This window comes from Jaculus jaculus, chromosome 10 (assembly GCF_020740685.1).
Source record: "Jaculus jaculus isolate mJacJac1 chromosome 10, mJacJac1.mat.Y.cur, whole genome shotgun sequence".
Classification (NCBI taxonomy): domain Eukaryota; kingdom Metazoa; phylum Chordata; class Mammalia; order Rodentia; family Dipodidae; genus Jaculus; species Jaculus jaculus.
The window spans coordinates 98566962-98584137 of record NC_059111.1 but is presented as its reverse complement, the minus strand read 5'-3'; the positions used below and the strand labels follow the sequence as shown (position 1 = coordinate 98584137).

General features: G+C 42.1%; 1 protein-coding gene across 1 annotated transcript in view; it reads left to right on the top strand.

Moving 5' to 3' along the window:
- The window catches only part of Dgki (diacylglycerol kinase iota), a 499206-nt gene that overhangs the window by 257852 nt on the left and 224178 nt on the right, over positions 1 to 17176 (top strand). Inside the window, 4 exon segments of the mRNA XM_045160292.1 lie at positions 525 to 596; positions 3309 to 3425; positions 11902 to 11976; positions 12456 to 12554. Of these exon segments, the coding sequence (XP_045016227.1) occupies positions 525 to 596; positions 3309 to 3425; positions 11902 to 11976; positions 12456 to 12554 (363 nt within the window).

Sequence of the window (17176 nt, the reverse complement as noted above, 5' to 3'; positions counted from 1 at the left end):
GAAGAGCTGCTTGGCGGCAGACATCCCAAGGGGGCGTGAAAGTGTTGGTGTTTGCCACGCTTGCCACGGCGGGTTTGCACTCTCTGACCCCCGGCTTCTAGCTGTTGCCTCCGATATTTACTTTCCCTTTTTCTGAGTTCTCTGACCCTAACGTTGAATAGATCCCCCGAGGTGCGCAATCCTATGAACCGACCTGTCTTTTGTGTATGACAAATATATACCAGAAATCCATTATTTTTTTTAAAGAAAAAACCACAACGTGTTTGTGTGTCTGATGTAGAGAAGTTTGCAGTGTTGGAAACACCAATGCCTCTCCTCTCTCCATTCTGAATGGATCAGGAACAGAGCGCCATTGGATGGCAGAGGGTGAGAGGGTGGTGCCCAATGTGACACTTGGCAGTGCTGATTACCCTAACCATGGGTGACAACTATGTCCTTTCGCACCCCACTGAGCTTCACAAGGACAAACATGGTCAATGATCAGGAGGGTTTTTTAAACTCTGTCTCTTGTCCCAATATCTCAGGGCTTCCAGCAAAAGTTCTCCTTCCACAGCAAAGAGATTGTGGCCATCAGCTGCTCCTGGTGCAAGCAGGCGGTAAGTTGAGGCTGGGAGAAGCAACACGGGCTCACGTGCGCTCATAACAGGCTCTGTCACTGCTCCCGTCTTATCCCCAAGCGCAGGGCTACCCCAACTGAGCATATTACTTCTCTCGTGCAGCAAACCCTTAGCCTGGCTGACATGTCACAAACCTTTGAAGACAAAAATTAAAAAAAAAAAAAAAAAGGAGTAAAATTGTATAACATGTGACTTGGGAGAAGCTAGAGAGAAACTGACCACTTCTTTTTGTGGACCTTGAAGCCTGAGATCAAAGGGTGAAAAGTTCTCCCATGATTCCCTGTCATGGGACTGGGACCTAGGGACACCACATTGTGTGCCTGTGGACGGTGAGTGCCCTTCTCAGCCTCAGGGGAGTGCAACATAGGAAACAAAGCCCGTGGAGCAGGAATGATGACGTGAACACAGGTGGCCGGGCAGGCATCTTGGTTCTTTTGTGTTTGATATGGGTGGCTTTTTTTTTGTTTGTTTGTTTTTACGGGGCTGAGAACAATGGACACTTCTGATTCTTCAGAAATGAATGTTTTTTTGCAATAGTTCCTATGTTTGTGTAATGTCATCTAAATGTAGCCATTCCTTACATTTGAACATTCGTATCTACTAAGATCCCATTGTTACGTTACCTCTTTTCTTTCCCAGTCTCTTCCTTTCTTTTCTTTTATCCACTCTTTTCTCCACTTTTACAACACCTAACCTCTGTCCAACCCAGATGCTACATTATCTGATTACTTTGTCTGTGGACCTGTTCTTTCTCTTCCTCTTATCTCTTACACAGAAGATAGAAAACTATAGCACTCCCAAAAGTGGCTGCCATATAGTTTTATAAATAAAATAACTGGGACACAGCCAAGCCTAATTGTTTATGTATTATCTATGCTTGTTTTCATACTATAATGGATGAGCTGAGGAATTTCAAACCACAGGCCAAAGAATTTACTGCCTGGACCTTTTCAGATAAAGCTTACTCACCCCTGCTTTAATCTCTTAGATTTTCTACTTTTTTTTTTTTTTTTTTTTTACTAAAAAGATTATTTATTTATTTGTAAGAAGAGAGAGAGAGAGGGAGAGAGGAGAGAATGAATGAATATGACGTGCCAGGGCCTCTTACTGTTGCAAATGAACTCCAGATGCATGCACCACTTTGTGCATCTGGCTTTACATGGGTTCTGGGGGTTTGAACCCAGGCCAACAGACTTTGCAAACAACTGCCTTCCATTGCCTAGCAGTCATCCCAACCCTAAGATTTTATACTCTCTCTGCCTCTTTCTCTTTCTCTCTCTCTCTCTCAAAAAAAAAAGCTGGGCTATTTAGAATTTGTCTTAGTCTCTAAATTGGAGATTATCGAGCATAAGTTGAGAGAGTTGCGTAGATAGTCTTTGAGACCCTTCCTATCTTGGAATTGCAATGGCTGTGCATTGGGGTTTAATTTGAATTGCTAAAAAATAAATTACAAAATAAAGTAGTCAAATAACTTTTCTCTAGTGTGTTATTTCTCTAGTTTAAATGTTTGCAGAACCCAAATAACTGGTGGCAGGGGGAGTTATTATTTTATCAGTCAGTATTTTGTCCTAATTGACTGATTAGTAATTAGCCACCAGGACACAGCCAATCTTGAAGATATATGCACAAAATGAAAACAAAGTCCTTCTGATGTCATATAATAAAACTAGGGTGCCTCTCTTTGCCAATTTGCTTCCAACAGTCTAATTTACGCCTGTTGTCTGAGCATCATTATCATCAGTGATCTCTTTCTCTCCTAAATTGTTCCAGTTAAAGTGGGGAATTAAAACGGTTGCAATAAGTATAATCCAAGTACAAACCAATGTGAAATTTAAAAAAAATCACCATGATTAAAATGTTAGTCCCTTAATTATTGTATAATGCTGATTTTATGTTCATTAGAAACTAAATGTCACCTCACGTCACTATCATTTTATAATCAAAACATGATTAAAAATGTGATTTACTGAGTTTACAGTTCCAGCCTCACACCGAGGTATTGTTGTGAGAGTTAATCTACATTCCCTTCCTTTCTTTCACAAGTGAAAAACACTTCAGACCTGCCAAGCCAGATAGGGCCACTGTATTTTTTTTTTTTTTTAAGTACTTTAGACCAACCTAGCAGATGTAATCTCTTTGTGCTTTGTAACCTCTCTGATTAATAACTTTCTAGAAGAGACATCTTGTTTCCTTCCTGGCTCCCTACAATGGAGAGACAACTTGGGAGGATTTACAAATAAGATTTAAAAAAAAAAAAAAGCAGCAGCAGCAGTGGGTAGGCATTGGCATTCTGCTTGTCTTCATTCTCACCCCCAGGTTATTATCCTTAACCAAAGCAGTGTGTAGCCAGTATGAGCCTGGGGAAAGACTTGTGTGCAAGGTTAGCATGACCCTCCGAGACTCTAACATGTTTCTGTAAATATTCTATCTATTAAACAGATAGTTTCAGCAGGCCTTACCCTGCTCAGTTCTTGTTAACAATTTTGTAAGTCTCCTTTTACTGGAATGAATTAAAAAAAAAAAAATCTGACCTCTGCGCTCCTCGACTGGTTGGATGGGCGATGAGGTGCATGGGTTCTCAGCGTGAGCCCGTGTACGTGCGTGTGTGTTGGTGCGTGCGCGTGCACTTTTATTCCCGCTTCTGCGGTTTGCCTGTTGCTCAGCGTTGCTGATCAGCCTTTTTCTCTTCAGTTCCACAATAAGGTGACCTGCTTCATGCTGCATCACATAGAGGAACCCTGCTCCCTGGGGGCTCATGCTGCTGTCATTGTGCCGCCTACGTGGATCATTAAGGTGAAGAAACCTCAGGTAACTGCAGGAACCTAATGCCGCGGGGGTAGTTCAGAGGAAAAAATGATAATAATAATAATTACTGTGATCTGCTTTGCTCCCTCCAGTAGTCCTTGGGCTCCTATGACCTCTGCACACTTACCCCCATGGTTCTCTGTTTAGCTACTAGGTTCATCCCACTGACCCATCACTTGACTGCCCTGAGCTCTCTCAGAGGACCACATCCTTCATCCTCATGAGATCCGGTTTCAGAGCAAGGATGTTTTGTCCCCATCCATGTCCTAATAATGTGCTCTTGGGTGGCAGCTCTCTGGCATTTCACTGAGTACCAATAAGGAGGGTGCAGTGAGTTCTTACACAACGCATCTCTCTTCTCGTCCTGTGCACCCCCAGGGAGTTCCCCCAAGGACGGGCTGTGTAGGTGTCATGGTTGGGTTAAGGTTTCTGCCACTTCCAATCTGAAAGGTGGACTGTGAGTCCTGACCTTCCTCTGTACATAGTCTCTGCTGAGGGAGCTGGCCTTTCCTCAGGGCGACATAGAATCTCTTCTCTCTGTACCTGGACTCACTCTGCATTCTGGGCACACTTCCCGTGCTAACCAGTTTCTGCTTTGTTGGTGTGATAACTGACTGACTTCTTGACAAGGTCATGATCTGTGGTAGACTTTGTTTCTTCCTTTGTGCTGCCTACTCTAGATGTTTAGCTCCAAGGAATGGGGTGACAGGCCTTTAAAGCTATAGGAGAGAGAGGCACCTCTTTAGTCTGCATCCACTTTAAGAAGTCTCATTGAATGTACTCTCTTCTGAAAAAAATTATATTTTAACTTATTTATTAGAGATAGAGAGAGAGAGGAGCAGATAGAGAAAGAGAGAATGGGCACATCAGGGCCTCTAGCCACTGCAATAAACTGCAGACGCATGCACCACCTTGTGCACCTGGCAAACATGAGTACTAGAGAATCAAGCCTGTGTCCTTTGGCTTTGCAGACAAATGCCTTAACCACTAAGACATCTTTCCAGCCCAAATGTAATATATTTATTATTATTATTAGTGTCTAAGGCAGGATCTCACTCTAGGCCCAGCTGACCTGGAATTCACTATGAAGTCTCAGGCTGGCCTTGAGCTCACAGTGATCCAATACCTTAGCCTCTCAAGTGTTAGGATTAAAAGTATGCATCACCACACCTGGCTGAATGTAGTATCTTTAAACACTTTTTTTTAATTTTGAATTTATTTATTTGAGAGTGACAGACACAGAGAGAAAGACAGATAGAGGAAGAGAGAGAGAATAGGTACACCAGGGCTTCCAGCTTCTGCAAATGAACTCCAGACGCGTGTGCCCCCTTGTGCATCTGGCTAACGTGGGACCTGGGGAACCGAGCCTTGAACGAGGGTCCTTAGCCTTCACAGGCAAGCACTTAACCACTAAGCCATCGCTCCAGCCCTGAATGTAGTATCTTTAAAAGATAGCGTGGTCTCCAAAGTCACCATGTGATACATTCTCATCAATTAAATTTTAGCATAAAATGACTGGATCAGGGATACTGCTTTCCTTGGTGTGGTCCATGTGAAGTTGAGCCTCTGTCCATGAGTAATGTGATGTCAATGAAGATTTCTCCAGGAGCTAGAGTCTAGTCTTTCATTTTAAAATTTAGAATCACACACCAGAATATGTTTCTTTGTTTTAAATTTTTCCTATAATGTAGTAGTCACTCCAAGGCTTTATGTTATGTATTCATGGAGTTAAATCAACATCTTTTGACTGAAAACCCAGAACATATCAGAGAATATGTAAACGCTGTGATGCCATACATGCCTTTTGCTTTGAAGGGTCTTGGAGATATCTAAAGGAGCGGTTAGAGGAGCTTTCAGAGAACGCGTGTCTTTATCCTGCTCTTTAAAAGGTGGTGGGACTTAGATCTGCAGAGAAGAGAAAGAGCAGAAGGCCTGAGGACATGGCTCACAATTGCATTCTGGGCCTGTGAGCTGACTTGGAGGCAATGCAGGAGCTTGTGTTGAGGGTGTTCCGGCTTGGAGATGTAGAGGGATTTTCAGCAGGTGTGCACTATATCGTGAAGCAGTGGGCTTCCTCATAGACAAGGACTGACAGAGTGAAAACAGTGAAAGGAAAACCTAGCAAAAGTACTTAGGATAACTTAGTGAAAGGCGTGAATCCCACAGAATAGAGAGTACTGACTTAGCACTACTTCATTATTAAAAGTGGAAGGAAAAATAGGATGGTCATCAGTGTTGAATTCCATAGACATATAGAAAATGTGGATTGAGGACAGAATTTGAGTTTGTGGTCAGGTCATGCCGACAGGCAGAATAATAGCTTGTAGAGTGAGGAACATGAGAAGGAAATTGTTAGTGATCATGTGCAGCTACTAATATCAGAAAGCTCATTAGCAATGAGAAAGGAGTTCAGAATGTAGATGTTTTGAGCTTGTTACATGGTGGTCTTTGGGTTTTTTTTTTTTTTTTGTCTTATGAATTGGATGATTTTTAATTGGTAGAGACCTATGAAATAGAATAGCAAAGTTTGCTGGGCGTGCTGTGGGGCACGCCTTTAATCCCAGCACCCGGGAGGCAGAGGTAGGAGGATCGCCATGGGTTCAAGGCCACCCTGAGACTACATAGTGAATTCCAGGTCAGCTTGGGCTGAAGTGAGACCCTACCTCAAAAAAAATTAAAAACTAGAATAGAAAAGTTTATACAGTGATTAACAATATTGTTCAGGGAATGAGAGAGAGCCCACTCATTAAAAGCATCACAAAGCCTGGGTTCAATTCTCCAGTACCCACATACAGCCAGATACACAAAGTGACACATACGTCTGGAGTTCGTTTGTAGCAGCAAGAGGCCCAGGCATGCCCATAGTGTCTTTTTCTCTTTCTCTGTCTGTCACTTACTATTTCTCTCACAAATGAATACATAAGTAACTATTTCTCAGACTTTCATAAACCATTTCCTCTGGTGACGTCTAAAAAATCTGTCAGCACTAGGCATTTGGCCAAAATACGGCTGCATGATGGTCTTAAGGGCTGTTCCTTACCACTGGGGATGACTTTATTTTTCTGCTTGTCCATCTTCAGACCTTGGTTCCCATGGGGCAGCCGTGACAGGAAGTGAGAATGTTCTAATATGTACAGTCCGGGCTATTTCCTCCCTGCACCCAACTGAATTTTGCAGTGTGTTATGGAAGAGACCTCCTCAGGGATAGAGAAGTGCTAAATCGTTTTATTTTATTTCGTTTTTTAACGATTTGTTATTACAACCAGTCATGTGTGATCTCATCCCTTGGAAAAGTCCCTCAAGAGTAATAAGAGCTAAAGTTCTATTCACAGTTGAGCAGTTCATCCATAAGCACTCCTTATCAGCCCACCAAGGAGCCGAAACCAGGATCAGGGTTTTGTTGATAAGATTACTTCTGTGGCAAGGTAAGATGCCCTGATACCTGGTCCAAGGAAACAAAAAGCCTTTATTTTTTTTCTCAGCACTTTCATGGAAGGCAGGCGTGGGGTATATAGGGGGCAACTGCTGTGGGAGATGGAAAGAATGCCAACCCAGGGTGGTGCTCTTACCACAGATAGAACCGACATAATTTATTTCAGGACACTGGCCAAGTAGGGAAGCTCTGTGGCCGTTATCACTAGTATGTCTTCATAGTAGCTTCCCAGCGTAACTTTTATTTTTAAAATTTTTTTTTAATTTATTTATTTGAGAGCGACAGACACAGAGAGAAAGACAGATAGAGGGAGAGAGAGAGAATGGGCGCGCCAGGGCTTCCAGCCTCTGCAAACGAACTCCAGACGCGTGCGCCCCCTTGTGCATCTGGCTAACGTGGGACCTGGGGAACCCTAGCCTCGAACCGGGGTCCTTAGGCTTCACAGGCAAGCGCTTAACCGCTAAGCCATCTCTCCAGCCCCCAGTGTAACTTTTATATTCTTGATAAACAAGCTACTTTGTTAAAATCTCCACTAATATGGACCCAGGGCCTGGAAAGGAATGCAGTGGGTTAGTGAGGGTAGCCGACTTTTCTTGTCATGACTAAAACACATTCCAAATCCGCCTTCACATCCATCTGCTCTTCGGGATACGTTACTGCCTTCTTGATGATGTGCTGTGTGCAGACAGAGCCATAGGTATTTGTACACAAATGGAAAGGCTCTTCGGGTAAGGTGAGGTGTGAAATTCCAGACCACTTACTGTTGTTCTTTGACCATTCTTTGGGCTGTAAACATAGAGCTCCCACAGCCGCACACAGGCATTGTAGGTCACTGCTCTGCTTGGTCTTTGACCCTCTTGTTCTGTAAAGAAAACCTCACCTGCATTTGTCTCCATGAGACTCAGAAGCACTTGTTGTATGCTGCATCTGTGTTTTAAAAATAAAAGGCTGCTTTTGGTTGGGGAGGAGGCTCAGCAGTTCAAGGCACTTGCTTGCAAAGCCTGACAGCCAGGGTTCAGTCCCCCAGCACTCATGTAAAGCCAGATGTAAAGTGGTTCGTGTTGCTGTGATTCCAACACACCTACAACAATGGCAGGGGAATCTAGCTCCACCAGGCACACTGTCTCAAAGAAGGCAGATCACAGGCACCGCGAATTGTCCTTCGATCCCCACATGCATGCGCTGTATCAATATATACGCCACCTCTGTGTGTGTATTGACACAGCAGTGATTCGAGTGCCTACCCTACACACACACACAAATACATTTTTTTTAAAAAATATTTATTTATTTATTTATTTATCTGAGAGCGACAGACACAGAGCTAAAGACAGATAGAGGGAGAGAGAGAGAGAATGGGCGCGCCATGGCTTCCAGCCTCTGCAAACGAACTCCAGACGCGTGCGCCCCCTTGTGCATCTGGCTAACGTGGGACCTGGGGAACCGAGCCTCGAACCGGGGTCCTTAGGCTTCACAGGCAAGCGCTTAACCGCTAAGCCATCTCTCCAGCCCACAAATACATTTTTTAAGTCCCGAAGAAACAACTTTAATTTTTCACATGCCAGTAATAAATCAGCAAAGAAAAATCTCATGCAAAATAACTTAAAAATTAAATAAAATACCTAGGAATATGTCTAAATAAGGAAGTCAATACCTATGTAATAAAAATTTTAAGAAACTGAAGAAAGAAATTGAAAATACGCTAGATGATGAAAATACTTTCACTTCTTGTAGATTTGTAGAATTAATGCAAAAATGTATTATTATTATCAAAACTATAAAATACTCCTATTCCATATGGAAATGCAAAAGACTCCAAACAGACAAATAAAATCTTAAATAGGCATCAGAAAGGCAAATACATACAGATTTTCTCTTATATGCAGAAAATCTGGTCTTTGGAATGTATTCTAGTAATTCAGTCACATATTATAAGCAGATTCTAGATCTTAATATATGTATGAGATGTAAAAAGAAAAATAAATGCATGTTTACCTGTAAAATATATTTTAAATTTTTTAAAATTTATTTTAGAGGGGTGGAGACACACACACACACACACAGAAGAGAGAATGAGCATGCCAGGACCTTTAGCCACCACAAACAAACTGCAGATGCATGTGCCACCTTCTGCATCTGGCTTATGTGGCATACTATGAGATACCATGGAGAACTATAAGAAAGGCTTTTTTGTGTGTCTGTTCCCTACTAGAGTGCCTTGTTTGCTCTGTTTTCAGATTTTAGCCCTTATTTCTAATTCCATATTCCCCATAGGTGTTTGGTCATCCAAATCACCCAAAATTCCTTGAATTCCATGATCAGATAAATTTAAGACAGTTGTGCATAAGATCTTCCCCTGACCCAGTAGACTTATGTCTTGGAGTTGAGATGTTGAGTTCTGCCAAGAACCAAGGCATTGGCGTGTTCCTGCAAGTAGTTGGTATCTGAATTGCTCCAGACAGGAAAAGAGCTAGGATGCCAGAGTAGTTAGCAAGTGATATTTAATCACTGATACAACAATGATTTGAGTTTATACCCTGTACCAAGCATGCTGCAGACTATAATGATATTTAATTGTTGATACATTTATTTCAGTTCACACCCTGAACCAAGCATGCTGCGGCCTATCGTGATATTTATTCATTCACGGAACAATGATTTGAGTTCATAGTCTGTATGAAGTATGTTGCAGATTATAGTGATGTTTACTCATTGACAGAACAATGATTTGATTGCATAGTCTGTATGAAGCATGTTGCAGATTATAGTGATGTTTGTTCATTGATAGAACAATGATTTGAATGCATAGTCTGTATGAAGCATGTTGCAGATTATAGTGATGGTTATTCATTGATACAGCAGTGATTTGAGTGCATATCCAGTACCGAGCATTTGTGCTAGATGTCAAGGCTGATGGGTACACCGAGATAGATACCATGAGGATGGATACCACACTAGCTGCTCTGTGTATCTTAAACCTCTTAACTGCCCTATGAGGTAGATCTTGCCGCTTCATTTAAAGATGAAGAGACCAGTATTTTCAATATGTTACTGATTTGTCCAAAGGTACAGATGGCATGCCAGGGAGATGCAGGATTCACTTCATGTCTGTCAGATTCCAGCTCCTTGCACTGGCCTGCTCCACTGTGATCTCTGCATCTCCGTGCTTCCATTTTTCTACTTCAACCTGGACATCTCGGCCCTGGATACATGCTAGCATCTACTAGTTTAGCCGATTTGACAAAGATCCTTGCTTGGGCTTAACTTCAAATACAGATGAGCTCAGAATATTTGATGGGTCCCAGGGATGACCAGGTTTTTAAAGTTCTCTGAGTGAGGCTCACGTGTAAGGTTGAGAAGCACTTAGGACATCATTAATTGTTACCACATTAAACAATCAGTCTTCCGACCCTGATCATTCCCTTCATTCTTCTTGGACCACGGGACTGACTAAACTTTTAAGATCCTAAATTGTTTCTTTTTTCTTCTCTTCTACACAAACTGAAATGTATTAATATATTGCACATACTGCCATAAAGCAAAAGAGAAGGTCATAATAAAAGATCTATTGAACCTAGGGATATCTCTTCTTGGTGGGAAATGTAATTACCAGTGAACAATGAGGAGTTTCCTGGGGTAAAGAACACCCACAATTTCCTGGACTGCTTTTCTGAGAAGGAGGAGGTTCTGAAGACATTTTCGTTTATTTTGATGGAGGAAGAATACCTGAGGATGTATGTTGTTGCTTGAAAATGTTCCTCATTCTTGGTGAACATAAGCCACAAATAACTAACAATTCTTTCTCCTTTCTTCCCTTTCTCTTTTCCTGCTTGCCTTCTTTCTTTCTTTCCTTAAACATTTGTTTTCCTAAAGCAAAAGAAAATAAAAGATAACTAGTGTGGATCTTGTCAGTTTTGATGCACTAATTTGTATAATCTAGACTGTTTATTTTGAATGCTTTAAGAAAAAAATAAAATAGATACCTACATTTCTTCAAGCTATTTCGAAAACTTTTAACTGCTCAAATAATGTAAGCATGTATTCTTATATCAACTTCTAAGTTAAGAATTCTGCATTTCAGGCTCTCCACACTTGATCAAACATCTATTATATGGTCAGTACTATCTTGCCTTTGTGAAGATGCAGACTAATTTATTATTGAGTCCACTAATTAAATCTGATTTTTGCCTGGTCTTCAACCAGTAAGTTGTGACTGTCCTGTAAGAGCTCCTTCTCTAAACATCTATACGAATATTGAGACAAATAGTTGAAGTAACCACAAACTGGTCCATGAAGCCCCTAGAAATAGAAAGCAAACTTAAGGGCCACTCTATGTCAATAAGTATAAGTTACTTTTATGAAAGAAAAAAAAATCAGGGCTTCTTAGTAGAGGGAAGACATTTTAATCAGTGGATCTTTAAATAGAGAAAGAGCAGAGCCTGAGACCCCACTAATTATAAGTAATTTCAAGGGTGTCTTCCCTCACCTAGACATTGATGTTGAGAAGATAGTTGGATGGTTAAAGTTGTACTGGGGTCAAAAGTCATTTTATGACAATTGCTAAAATAGATCATAAAAACAGTAAACAGAAAAGAAAAAAAAAAAAAGTAAAAGTAAAACCTGAAAAAATGGCCTCCTTTTTTACATTTCCACATAGGTGATCTCCATACCAGGAGATGAACTTGAACTTGGTTGGGCGGGAGACGGACCTGGTTGGGCGGGAGACTGGAGCCCCTCAGAGAATTTGGGATTCTTCCATTTTTACTGGGAGGGTTGGCAGGTATAACTCGTGTTGTTCTGTGAGTCCATGAGAGCCTCTGGGGCTCTAACTCCCTGCCCTCCGTGTGGCGGGGGGTCCGTTGCTCACTCTGAAGCACTCGACTGGTTTCTGTCTGTGGCTTTCCCCATGAGCAGTGGCTTGGAAGTGTCAAAGCATGAGAAGCACGCAGTCAACAGCATGCGCTGCCGTCCTCCTCTACATGGTTCTGCATGGAGACCCCGGGGCCGCCGGCCTCTGAGTTGAGCCCTTTCCTTCTCTCCCCACAGAACTCCCTGAAGGCTTCCAATCGGAAAAAGAAGAGAACCAGCTTTAAAAGAAAAGCCAGCAAAAGAGGGGCAGAAGTAAGTGCTTCGGAGAAACAGGGCTCCCACTGCAGAACCAACGGGGTCCTGAGGCTCTGGCCCAAGCCAGTGTGTTCTCCCCTCGCTCAGGTCCTTCCTGTTCCAAATAAGCTCGTCCGTTAGTCAGGTCTTTGGTCAGTTGAGCCTTCTGCCAAGTCAGAGTCATAGCATTTGCGCTGGCCTGGAAATATCCCAAAGATGATGATGAAGATGAAAGCTAACGGGAGACACGGAGTGAAGTCAAAACCATAGACAGCTCAGTTCTGGGGAGAACATCATAGTTTGAGATACTTTCTTCCAAGTCAAGTGTGGACGGTCCTGTAAAAATGTCAGCCTTGTGAAACAAGTTATCGGTGCCCCTCTGTGAGCTGGGGGGTGGTGGAGGGGGGACACGGGTGTGAGGGGTCTGTCTTCTTTTGCTTTGACAGTGTTTCCAAGCTCTGGATGTAAATCCTAACAGTGCTGCTTGCTTCCTCTAGCAGGAAAACCGAGGTCGTCCTTTTGTAATAAAGCCTATCTCCTCTCCTCTCATGAAACCTTTGCTTGTGTTCGTGAACCCGAAGAGTGGAGGCAACCAGGTGAGTCATTTTTCAGGAGTTTTACTTAGAACTTTTAGTGACTTCGCAAAGGTACAATCACTTGCACCAAATGAACTTACGTCACTTGGAGCCTGAACATTTGAGGTTTCTCAGGACAAGGCACTAAGCAAAAATATTCAACCGAACCGTAGACACTTTGACTTCTAGAAAGATCTAGAGTGATCTCTCTGCAATTGCTTTTAGTTATCATGACTCAGGGATTATTTAATTATTTACTTGAGAGAGACAGAGAGAAAGAGGCATGGGGGTAGGGGGAGAGAATGGGTATGCCAGGGTCTCTAGCCAGTGCAAACAAAGGCCAGAATCATGTGCCACCTTGTGCATTTGTCTTATGTGGGTCCTGAGAAATCGAACCTGGGTCTGTTGGCTTTGTAGGTAGGAGCCTTAAATGCTAAGCTATGTCTCCAGCTCTGGTTCAGGGATTCTTAATTTCAAATCTTCCAGTTGAGAGTCACTTTACCAACTTATTTTTGTTTCTTCCTTTTATAATTTAGACCCAACAATGTCTGACCTCAGAGAAAGAGACAACACTGATTCATTAGTCACTTGTCATTAACAAGTGCCTTCAAGGCTGTAGAAAATACCAGCTACGGGGCCTGGAGAGATGGCTTAGCAGTTGAGGCTCTTGCCTATAAAGCCAAAGGACCTCGGTTTGATTCCCCAGGACCCACGTAAGGCAGGTGCACAAGGTGGCCCATGCTTCTGGAGTTCATTTGCAGTGGCTGGAAGCCCTGGCCTGCCCATTCTCTCTCTCTCTTGTCTCTTTCCCTCTCTCAAATAAGTAAATAAATAAATTAAATTAAATAAAAAAGAAAATACCAGCTACTAAAGATTACATTTAGTCCTTGCCCAAATCCTTTTTTATAGCTAATATTCACCTCATTTGAGAATAAGGTTTATCTTTCCTAAAATTAGGCTTAGTGGCATTCCTAAAGGGCGCAGTTCCAGAAGGGCAGAGTTTCTTTTCGAATACAAGTCTTTGTCTCTGCATCTGGTTTTCCTCTTGCTTTCTGAGGCTTCTTTCTACACTCTTCCATAGGCTCTGAGTTTCTCCCATTTTTCTGAAGAATTTGGAGGTGACCATTAAGTGTATATTTCACAACTGGAGAAAAGATTCTTTAAAGTTTCACAGTAAATAATGAGGGACTTGAGACTTGAATCATCCACATCAGGAAGTGGGAATCATAGCATTAGGATTGGCCCAGTGGTTAGAATGTTGTTATTATCATTGAAGATAACAGACATTTACAGTGAGGTGATTACAATAAAAATAAAACTTAAATCTCTTAAGAGTTAAAAAATTTCCCCTTTTTATCCTTCCTCAAAATTCTGGATTATTTGCAGTGCTAACACTGACCATCCCCACTGTAGAGAACAGGGAAAACAAATGAGTTATAAGCAGAGAAATAATTATTTTGTACAACCTGCCTTTTTATGATGCTTAGTGAAATTAACCTTCATATTGTAATGATGGTGATTCCATGACTGTCAGTAGAAGATGTTCTGGGAATGGGTATCTTGAGGAGGGAGATTCAGTTTGTCCTGGCACACACCTTTGCTGTGGCTGGCCTCTTTCTAGCATCTCTAGGGTTAAGGAGGTGTTTGGGAACCACAGAATAGAGCAGTGTGAATGCAGTATGTTTCCTGATTTCGGCTGAGTACCGCAGGCTAATTGGTATAGCTAAGTCCTATCATGACATTCCATCATCGATGTCAAAAGTCACAGCTCTCCCCTCAAAAGGAATGAGAGGTGGTCTATTCTGGAACCAAATGTGAGTGTCTGTGGCTCAGGTACTTAGGTTGAAATCACCCCAACTACTGCGTCCCAACATGGTGACAGTTTTGTGAAGCTTGTACGGTAGAACACAGAAAATCATAAATCACTGACCATGGCATTCTTCAAGTATGTTGGTGGAAACATCAGACCTACAGGCTACATCCAATGGGACCGTCTCTCCTGTAGACCTCAAACATGGTCTGTTGGTATTTGTAGCCTTTGTGTTGGTGGAATCAAGAAGTCTGTTCCTACCTGTAAATAGAATGGAAATTATTGATTTTAAAAAATATTTATCTGGGGGCTGGAGAGATGGCTCAGCATTTAAGGCACTTGTCTGCAAAGCCTAAGGACCTGAGTTTGATTTCCCTACTGCCCACGTAACTCCTATGCACAAGGTGGCACATGTGTCTGAAGTTTGTTTTCAGTGGTTAGAGGCCCTGGCACACGCATTCTCTCTTTCTATCTGCATCTTTCTTGCTCTCTCAAATAAACAAACTTAAAAAAATATTTTATTTGTTCGTGTATACACAGGCAAGTGTGTGTGTGTACACGCACTCACATGCACGTGAATAACACCAGGTTCTTTTACGACTGCAAACAAACACTCATCCAGCTTTGCGTGCGTACAAGGAGGATTGGACCTGGGCTGGCGGGCCTTGCAAACAAGTGCCTTTAATTACTGAGCCACCACCCCAGACCTTAGAAATTACTCATTTTTTTAAAAAAATTTTGTTCATATTTATTTATTTATTTGAGAGCAACAGACAGAGAGAAAAAGAGGCAGATAGAGAGAGAGAGAATGGGCGTGCCAGGGCCTCCAGCCACTGCAAATGAACTCCAGTTGTGTGCGCCCCCTTGTGCATCTGGCTAACATGGGTCCTGGGGAACTGAACTTCGAACCGGAGTCCTTAGGCTTCACAGGCAAGTGCTTAACTGCTAAGCCATCTCTCCAGCCCAGAAATTATTCATTTTTAAGATAGCAGTGTATCATGTGGAATATCCTTAGTAAACTGCTGGCATTAGGATTAGATAAGGATTAGAATGCCCTTCTGGAACTTATCTTAAAACTTGGTATTTGTGCAGTGGAAGGTAGGTTTTGGCTGTTTGTAGCATTTTAGTTTTTAAAAATGAGTTTTTGATCAGAGGAATGGCATAATAAATGTGTACCCTGTTTGCTAAGGTGCAGATTGAACCTCAGTAAGTCAGGGTGGCATTTCCCACCAGCTCCAGGTGTCCTGCCGCTATGGTGGAGTGCAGTGGCCCTCTTCCTGGTTCTCCAGGAATCCCTGTAGCAATAGAGATGGTGTGTGTGTGTGTGTGTGTGTGTGTGTGTGTGTGTGTGTGTGTAAAATTCTGACTTTTGCCATTTAATAATTAGCACCTAATTATTCCAGTTATCTATTATTAGATGTAAAGCATTTGTGATTCACCTCCTCTGAAACTTAGGCCTCAAACTTTAAACTTTTAGTTATTTTAAAGTAAATAGCTAGATCATATTGCCATCTACTGGCAAAACCAAATACCTGTGGATTTTTTTTTTTTTCTTACTGCCATGTGTGTGAGGAAAATGTTCGACATTTTGAAGGACTCTATTAGGCTAAACATACTCTGGAATATTTTCATACCTTTCTTTTAAATGATATAATCCTTCCTTCCAAACTTCCCCTTAGTAGTCTCTGCTTCTCCGACCCTGTCAAGGTCGAGGAGAAACTGGTGTTTTGCAGAGGTTTGGCCACTGGTCTGTCAGCTGTCACTTTCAGGACACAGACACTGGGTTCAAGGTCTAAATTGTCAGCTTTGATTGACACATCCCCTACCATGGTAAAGAGTCAGTAGGTGCCAACGAGCTCCAGATGCATGTGCCCTTTGTGCATCTGGCTAATGCGGGTCCTAGGGAATCGAACCTGGGTCCTTTGGCTTTGCAGACAAATGCCTTAACCGCTAAGCCATCTCTCCAGCCCAGAGGTGGGTTTTCATTATTTATTTATTTATGTTTTGTGACCTAACTCAAGTTTACATGATGTCAAATGAGACTCGGTGATGCAGCAGGATGTTCCTGTGGTGTGTGGTGTGAACAGGTCTCCTCGGCATTGCATCTTCACAGCCCCAACTCACCACGAGGACGTGTTCCTCTATGAATAGTGCAGAGAATGTCCAGGCAGAGTCAGACCATCCCTATCTAGCTCATCTCTTTATTTGCCCACCTAAAACCGCTGGGCTCAGAGCAGGGCATGTGTGACTCTTGTTCCTCTCTATATAACCATATACTTATTTTACAAGAAGTCCAATGTCCCAGGAGCTCCTTACTCTCCAGTATCCAGACCTGGGAGTAATAATGTTTTCTCACCCAGTAGGAGCAGTTAGTTGCATAATATCTAAAACATTCTGTGGTCAGTGAGTTAATTATACCTGCAAGGTGAATTAGAATCTGTGTGCAAGCTGGTTTTTGTTTTTCTTCTCTCATTTCAAGAAAACCAGATCTCTGACAAAGAGTGACAACTCTTGCATTAGAAATACAGTATGGGATAGCTATGAGTGTGCTTAAGACTTGCTAGTGAGGGACAATTATGGAAATGAGCAATTTCACCCTGACGTTGAGAAAGAAACAAATTGTCCGTTTCCTGATGAATTGGTATTTGTGAGAACATTCAGCTCCATTTCATAAATTAACTTTATGAAAACCCCACAGTAGCTTATCCTGGGTGTGGCAACAGTGAATGGATCTCAGCTAAATGTATGAGTTACATGTTTTTCTGCTCCATTCACGAGGATTGCTTTAAAAAAATGCTGTCATTCAAATGTTTATCACTTCTCCTAAAATCAT